Here is an 8580-nt window from a genome sequence, read left to right on the forward strand (position 1 = left end):
TGAAAATTATACTGGGACAAATCTTACCCTCTTGTCCTCCCCCACTGTATGAATGGCAGGAAGGGGAGCCAGGGAGGAGGAGCCCATTGAAATGTTTCTCGTGGTTCTGTCCTGTGCTGAGTCTATCCTCCACAGTCTGGAGGAAACTATCAGAACTGCAGAGGCAGCTGATCTCCCCCTCTTGCACATTAGGAAGCATACAGATCTCCCATGTAGGCTCCACAATTTGGCCCATCAGTCTTCATCTGATAGTGATTTATTCATTTTAAATCTTTCTAATTTGAGCAGACTCATGAGAGACACAGTTCATTATTCATTTTCCATGAGGTTCCTAAAGGAGTTGCAGTTCTACATTCTTACTCCAGCACAGATCACACCACAAACTAAATAATGCAGTGAACGCCAACTAAAATAGCAAACATCACTGAGCAGTCAGACTGCATTTTGTGCCAAAAGGGTTTTGACTCAGTTGGCCCTGAACCAGTAGGACTCATACTGGCCTCAATAGAAGTTTTGTCTCAGTACTGACTATATGATCCCCCCCCACACACACACCTTTTTATAAACATTTTGTTTAGCAAAAACAGATTTTCAGACATAAAATTGGTCACATAAACATCAGCTGTTACTACAGTGATGGGGACATATATATATCTAGACAGATAGTAACAAAATGTTTGATACCTTTTTATCTATTTCCCTTTACAAGCAAATATATATATATTCTGGAAAATTAAGCTGTCATTTTCTTTATCACTTTAACAATAAGCATATAAACACAAGTTTTGTAGCAGGTGTGACAATCCAGGTCCAGACACCCCAAGTGGAGAACAAGAGGGGTTGAACCCCAAGAATAAGCAATTGAATCAACTGATTGTATACAACGTTATTGTGTATAAATATACATCAAGTAAGGTCTTTTAATAAAAGCTTGTAATGTTCTGTACTTGATGGTCATTGGGAAAGATGTTTACAGATTATGGCTATGAATTTATGCTTGCATAAATGGCCAGGTCTACACTGCCACTTACTTAGGTATAACTGACATTGCTCAGGGGTGTGAATAAGCCACCCCTCTCAGCAACATAAGTTACACCAACCTAAAAGCAAGTGTCAATAGCTATTGCCTCTCACAGAGTGAATTTATTATGCCCACTGGAGAGCTCTCTCCTGTCAATATAGAGCACCCATGTAGTGCTTCGCTAGTGTAGACTAGCCCTTTGCATAGAACACTAATGGCAACTAGGGTGCAACTGCCACATCACTTCAGTGTGGGGAAGTAATCAGGCAGGGAGGGACATCTCACAGGCTAGTTGCTTCCCTGACACTAATTCCAACAACCTACTATGGAACAACACAGGGGAAGACAATAGTGGACTATTAAAGTTAATTGAAAGACATTGAAATTGAAAAGAAAATCCCAGTCTTGGATAACTAAGGAAGGAGGGAGTTTCCCCGGCTCTGTATAAAAACGAATTCCATAGTCTGAAAGGCGAAAGGGGAATTTAGATAATATAGAAATGTAAAGCCTGAGATTGCATCTTTATGTTTATTTTCTGTGTAACTTGTCTGTGTTTGCTTTTCCTTACTGTTTCACCTTTGATTCTATGATTTCTCTATTAAACAAACTTTTATTTTACCCCAAACTGACCTCTGTTGTGCAAACTGTGGGGAGTGTGTTTGCCAAAGTGAACTGATAGGTGGGGAGAGGTTTCATTCCTTGAGGGGTGATGAGCCGAAGTGGAAAAGTCTGAATACCTGGTCATTAAGAACTCAGGGAAACAGATTGGGGGGAACTCCAGACCAGAACAGGGGTTGTTGAAGTCATGTGGAAGGCAGAGTTTATGCTTTATGCTTGTAGACTGGCTACTGGTGTCAGAGCTCTGAGCCACATAGGCATAGTATTAAGGCACCCAACATTACAAGGCAGGTGGTGACAGAACCCCTTAGTGGTCTGGGTAACTCAAATCCTTTCTGGATTATCTATCTAATCCAAAACCCAGAGGAAACTTTATTAGCTTCAAAGGATTTTGCAAAATCGGGCTCTTAGGGCCAGCATACAAAGCTGATAGTGCCATTTAGAGGACCACAGAGTTGAGGTCTTGACATCAGGTGGACACTCTTTCCAGTTTCAGGGCATTTTGGCCCTCTCTGATTTCATGTGTTTATTTTTAGGCAAAGCATGGCCAATCATTAAGAGCAAAAAAGCATTATTATTGGCATGTGAAAAATAATTTGCTTTGAATCATGTTGGCCCTCTCTGAAGTGATCTGCCCCGTTCCTCAATTCAGCACATGGTTAAATGCTTTGCTGAAGTCCCACAACTTTAATGGGCCCCAGACAGCATGGAAGGCATTTTCAACAATGGCAAGATGGTATAGTTCACATACTTTCAATGTATGATTGATAATTATCCAGTCTCAACTGCCTGGTTTTATTTGGTTACCCCTAAAATTGAAAAGCCTCCATCTGGAGAGGGCGATGCAAGCAGATGTATTTACTTTCCAAAAACAAAAATATTTGCCTCCGCCGGTACGTTTCCTGCCCTCCTCCGCTCCCCCTTGCCGAGTTTGCCTAATTTGTACACTAACTTCAGGCTGGGACTCTAGTTTACTGGGAGTCCCTCTGTAAAAGGGCACTAGCACCCAAACCCACCCATTCAGTCCCCTGTCCCAGTGCCAGGCAGAAAGGTCTGGGGCACTCTGTCATGCAGTGAACCTGCCATTCTAGCTGTGCTGCTTTCTGCACGTCTGGTCCTGGAGGCTCCTGAGAACAGGCTTTGCCTGATCCGTTGGCCGGCAGATACAGCAGGGTCGGTGCTCATTACAATGAGTTACCCAGAAGTATCAATTGCTCCTGCCTACCTCTCAGATCTCTCCAGTGGCCACTGTCCTGTCTGCCTGCTGCTTTCACTTTCTGCAAACACCGAACACTGCTAGTCTTTTAAGCAGCATCGTTTCTCCCCAAAGCAGCCAACTTCTCCCCCTCCCCTTCTCCTCCCTCCCCGGATTAAAATTCAGATGCAAACGTGGTGGTGTGGCCGCTGCCTGTCTCCTGTCACTGGGTCTCAGGGTGCATCCAGACTGGGAGGCAGCCAGCCGCCAAATACTTTGCAACTTCAGAACCGCCCCACGAATCGCCGCGTCCCCCCGCCTAACTTGTACCGACTGTCTGCGGGCCGGCAGGCAGCAGCGCCGTACGGTACCTCGGATGTAGCTGCATTTGCTCTCGTCCAGCAGGCTGGAGGCAGAGCCGCCCATGGCGCGGGCAGGGGCTACAGCGCCGGACACGAGCTGCGGGAGGGCGGCAGCGGCTCCGAGCGCTCCCGGGGCCGGTCTGCAGGAGAGGCGGCTGGCGTGGGGGAGCTACGCGCCTCTTCGCAAGAGCCGCTCAGCCGGGGCTGGCCGCTTCGGATCGGGGGTGTTTTTTCTCTCTCTCTCCTCTTCAGTCGGAGCGCAAACTTCCTCCGAAAGGCACCGCCTTCTCGTGCGCCTCCTCCGCTCCCCGGGCGGGGGAGCTCTGCTCGCCCCTGGGCTGGCTCCCCTCTGTCGTCACTCACCTCTGTTCCCGCAGCTGGCTCCTCCCGCCCTTCTCCCTCCCCAACTTCTCCCCCCCCCCCCCCCCCCCCCCCCCACTTCCCTCCATTTCTTGCTGCCCCTTCAGGCTTCACGGTTCCTGCTCCCCCGCGCCTCCTGCGGCTTCCCCCGTCGTGGGGCTGTCACAGTTCAGCGCCACTGTCCCCCTCAGGGAGCTCGGGGGTCCCCCTCTCCGGGCCCAGCCCGTGAGAGAGCCTCGGAGGCGGAGCCCGCCAAGGGAAAAAGTGCCGCCCTCCGCCAGGTAGCGGGGTGTTAGCCCGTTTGACGCCGCACAGCGCAGCCACAAGCAGCTGTGTCGTCCCCCCTCCTGCCAATCCGCCAACCCCTGTCACACGCTGCCTGGGTCAGAACAAGGGGAAACCCGCTTGCACCAGGTGAAACTTCTCCTGCGTGGTGACTGAGGCTCCTTCAGACACTATATGTTTCCACACAGGAGGTATCAGAGGAAAAGCCCCCCCCCACACACACACACACACACGTTCCAAGGAATTGGGGGGGGGGGCGGGAACACACCCTATTTCAAGGGCAGATGTTTTTTTCCCAGAGGTGTGCTGGGATGCTATGGGATCCATGTGCCTAAATCTCCGCCATCACTGCCAATGTTGCACTAAGGTTAAGAGCTTGGTCCTTAGTTTCAAAGCCCTAAATGACAGGTGGGAAACCCATCTGTGCAGGAGACAGGAGAGGGCTGGTCCCACATTTCCACAGGTCCTTAATTCAGTGGTCCGATCTGTGGAAATTAGTTGCACAATTCCCACTGGGATTTGCGCAACACATTTTAAGCCAAGTGCATTGAATTGTGAACATATCCCAGTAAGGATGCGTGATAGACTTACAAAAGCAAGAAACAAGATGGTGAGATAATATCTAGAAGTTGGTCCAGTAAAGGATATTACCTCACCCACCTTGTCTGTCCACTATCCTGGGATCAATATAGCTACAACACTGCATACTACAAAAGCAAGGTAATTGTTGTCACCACAAAAACTGTCTTATCTTCAGGGGATACGATTAAACAAATACCTCTTGATCAGTGGTTTTCAACCTGTGGTCTGCAGCCCCCTGTGGGTCCACAGACTATGTCTAAGATTTCCAAAGGGGTCCGAACCTCCATTTGAAATTTGTTAGTGGTCTGCAAATGAAAAAAGGTTGAAAACCACTGCTCTAGATAAAGGATCATGTGTTTGCAGCATAAGGCACAGAAGTGAGAAATTGGTGCAACAGCAAACTTCATTCAGAATTTCCTTGCTTCTGAAGACTAATTTCTGACCTTTACAGTTATTTTAATGCACCTTTCTTCTACTGTTTGTGGTTTTCTAATGTTTTTCCCCCATTTGCTTTTTTTTTACAATAATAATTAATTGAATGGGATCAGCAGCATGCCACAATAAATTGTTACAATTTAAAAACACTTTAATTCTGTGTATAAAGTGTATAATTTTATTATGAAGTGAGTTGCTTTGAACAGAAACTAATTATGTATTGCACATTTCCAGTAACTGAAAATTGTATATTTTAGACATTTGAATACATTTGTTTCAACCATTCTACATTGATCACATGCTCCAAATTTGTTTGAACAAATTAAGCCTACTTTTGTTCCACCAATTGTATTAATGCATTTGATACCTCAACAATTTAATATTTTGCTATTTCATCATCCAAAGCCGGTTAAGAAATTTCTAGGGCTGTCAAGCAATTAAAAAAATTAATCACGATTAATCTTGATTAAAAAATAATCTCAATTAATCGTGCTGTTAAACAATAATATAATACCATTTATTTAAATATTTGAATGTTTTCTACATTTTCTAATATATTGATTTCAATTAAAACACATTATAAATTACAATTTATATTTATTTTTATTACAAATATTTGCACTGTAAAAAACAAAATAAATAGTATTTTTCAATTTACCTAATACAAGTACTGTAGTGCAATCTCTTTATCATGAAATTTAAACTTACAAATGTAGAATTAGGTACAAAAAATAACTACATTCAAAAATAAAACAATTTAAAACTTTAGAGCCTACAAGTCCACTCAGTCCTACTTCAGCCAATCACTCTGACAAACAAGTTTGGTTACAATTTGCAGGATATGATGCTGCCCACTTCTTGTTTACAATGTCACCCATAGGCACCAACTTTGCCTGGCGCCGGTGGGTGCTCGCGCCCCCCCCCCCGCCCTTTGCCCCGCTCCGACTCCACCCTTTCCCCACCCCTGTCCTGCCCCCATTCCAATCCCTTTCCCAAAGTCCCCACCCCAACTCCGCCCCCTCCCTGCCCCTATTAGACCCCTTCCCCAAATTCCCACCCCAGCCCCGCCTCTTCCACAAGCACTCTGCATTCCCCCTCCTCCCCCCTCCCTCCCAGCACTTGCCACCACAAAACAGCTGTTTCGCGGCGCAAGCGCTGGGAGCTAGGGGGGAAAAGTTGGCATGCAGTGCGCTCAGGGGAGGAGGCGGAGGCGAGCTGGGGTGGGGAGCTGCCGGTGGGTGCAGAGCACCCACCAATTTTTCCCCATGGATGCTCCAGCCCCAGAGCACCCACAGAGTCGGCGCCTGTGATGTCACCTGAAAGTGAGAACAGGTGTTCGCATGGCACTGTTGTAGCCGGCGTCGCAAGATGCACCAAAGATTCATATGTTCCTTCATGCTTCAACCACCATTCCAGAGGACATGCGTCCATGCTGATGATGGATTCTGCTCGATAACGATCCAAAGCAGTGCGGACCGATGCATGTTCATTTTCATCATCTGAGTCAGATGCCACCAGCAGAAGGTTGATTTTCTTTTTTCATGGTTCAGGTTCTGTAGTTTCCGCATCGAAGTTCTGAAAGCATGCTCCACACCTCATTCCTCTCAGATTTTGGAAGGCACTTCAGATTCTTAAACCTTGGATTGAGTGCCGTAGCTATTTTTAGAAATCTCACATTAGTACCTTCTTTGCATTTTGTGAAATCTGCTGTGAAAGTGTTCTTAAAACGAACGTGTGCTGGGTCATCATCTGAGACGGCTAACACATGAAATATATGGCAGAATGCGGGTAAAACAGAACAGGACAATTCTCCCCTAAGGAGTTCAGTCACAAATTAAATTAACGCATTATTTTTTTAACGAGTATCATCGGCATGGAAGCATGTCCTCTGGAATGGTGGCCGAAGCATGAAGGGGCATACGAATGTTTCGCATATCTGGCACGTAAATACCTTGCAACGCCGGTTACAAAAGTGCCATGCGAACACCTGTTCTCACTTTCAGGTGACATTGTAAATAAGGAGCGGGCAGCAGTATCTCCCGTAAATGTAAACAAACTTGTTTGTCTTAGCAATAGGCAGTAGACTGAGTGGTCTTGTAGACTCTAAGGCAGTGGTTCTCAAACTGTGGGTCGGGACTCCAAAATGGGTCGCAACCCCATTTTAATGGGGTCACCTGGGCTGGCGTTAGATTTGCTGGGGCTTGGGCTTTGGCCCTCCCACTTGGGTGGCAGGGCTTGGGCAGGCTCAGGCTTTGGTCCCCTCTCCTGGGATCATGTAGTAATTTTTGTTGTCAGAAGGGGGTCACGGTGCAACAAAGTTTGAGAACCACTGTTCTAAAGTTTTACATTGTTTTGTTTTTGAGTGCAGTTATGTAACAAAAAATCTACATGTGTAAGTTACTTTCACGATAAAGAGATTGCACTACAGTAGTTGTATGCGGTAAATTGAAAAATACTATTTCTTTTGTTTATCATTTTTACAGTGCAAATATTTGTAATAAGAAATAATAATATAAAGTGTGCACTGTACACTTTGTATTCTGTGTTGCAATAGAAATCAATATATTTGAAAATGTAGAAAAACATCCAAAATATTTAATAAATTTCAATTGGTATTCTATTGTTTAACAGTGTGATTAATTAATTAATTTTTTTAACTGCGATTAATTTTTTTAGTTAATCGCATGAGTTAACTGCGATTAATCAACAGCCCCAGAAATTTCACATCCAAGCTGACAAGTTTTTAAATTAATAATCAGCTTGATACAATTTGAAACAGCCAAAAAGATAAAGAAATTTGTATACAATATTAATTCAGTATTGTGCTAAACAACCTTTCGTAAGCTGACAAATAAAGCTTACTTAAGGCAATTGATCAATATTAATTCACAGTATTATGGTGTCCCTCACTGGTGTATGCCACTTTCATACCGAAATGAGGCAATTGTTTAACTGTTCTAGCAAGGAGACTGGATGCATGCAGTGCCTTAATAAAGACTGGCTCTCATAAGTATTTGGATATCTTAACTGAGACTCAAATCAACAGCACTCCGAGAGGTAAATATAAATAGGGGCCTTTCATCAACATCTTCGTTTGTTAAACTTTATTCACAAGGTTTTAACTTGTAACAATGTGGTGGTTGCAGTAGTGTGATCATTGCACATCTGCTGAGCTGTCTGAGTAAAAAATAAACAAACGAGCTACATTGTGCACTGTCTTGCAACTTTAAAGTGTTTCATGTAGCATCAGTGCAGAATATTAATATATAGTGTTGCATGTCCTGTAGTGTCAAATTTATCTCCAAAGCCTGTAGACACATCTGAGACGGAAGAGATAAACCATGCAATTTGCATTAACTATGTTATTCTAAAACAAACTCCTGTTCTATCTTTATGGTTCAGAAAATAAAAATATATCTAAGAACAGAAGCCTTAGAATAAATTCTGAGGAGCAGAAAGGCAGAAGTCAGTGCACATACAGAATGGAAGTGAGATTTTATAGTCTACACACACTTAGGGTAAACAAAAATAGAAGAACAATGTCTTTAACAATAATTATTTACACTTCAGTAGTACCTTCCACCAAAGAGCTTGGGGGGGGGGGAGGGAGTTAATCTACATTCATTCAAGTTAGTCCAGTGTGAAAATGCTTCTCTGAACATCTGCTTTTCAGTATGTCCCAAAGGGCAACACATTTGGGCTATTTCAGTCCAGGGGACCAT

The 8580-nt window shown here is 44.4% G+C and overlaps 1 protein-coding gene across 1 annotated transcript in view; it reads right to left on the reverse strand.

The window, feature by feature from the left end:
- LOC113407261 (protein Niban-like) overlaps positions 1-3390 on the reverse strand; it is a 113490-nt gene extending 110100 nt beyond the window's left edge. The window contains exon 1 of the mRNA XM_026655567.1: positions 3206-3390. Within this exon, the coding sequence (XP_026511352.1) occupies positions 3206-3260 (55 nt within the window). The 5' untranslated portion in view covers positions 3261-3390. The remainder of the gene's footprint in view (positions 1-3205) is intronic.
- Between the last annotated feature and the right edge of the window lie 5190 nt (positions 3391-8580).

The sequence above is a fragment of the Terrapene carolina genome, unplaced genomic scaffold (assembly GCF_002925995.2).
Source record: "Terrapene carolina triunguis isolate 2854851 unplaced genomic scaffold, T_m_triunguis-2.0 Scaffold210, whole genome shotgun sequence".
NCBI lineage: Eukaryota > Metazoa > Chordata > Testudines > Emydidae > Terrapene > Terrapene triunguis.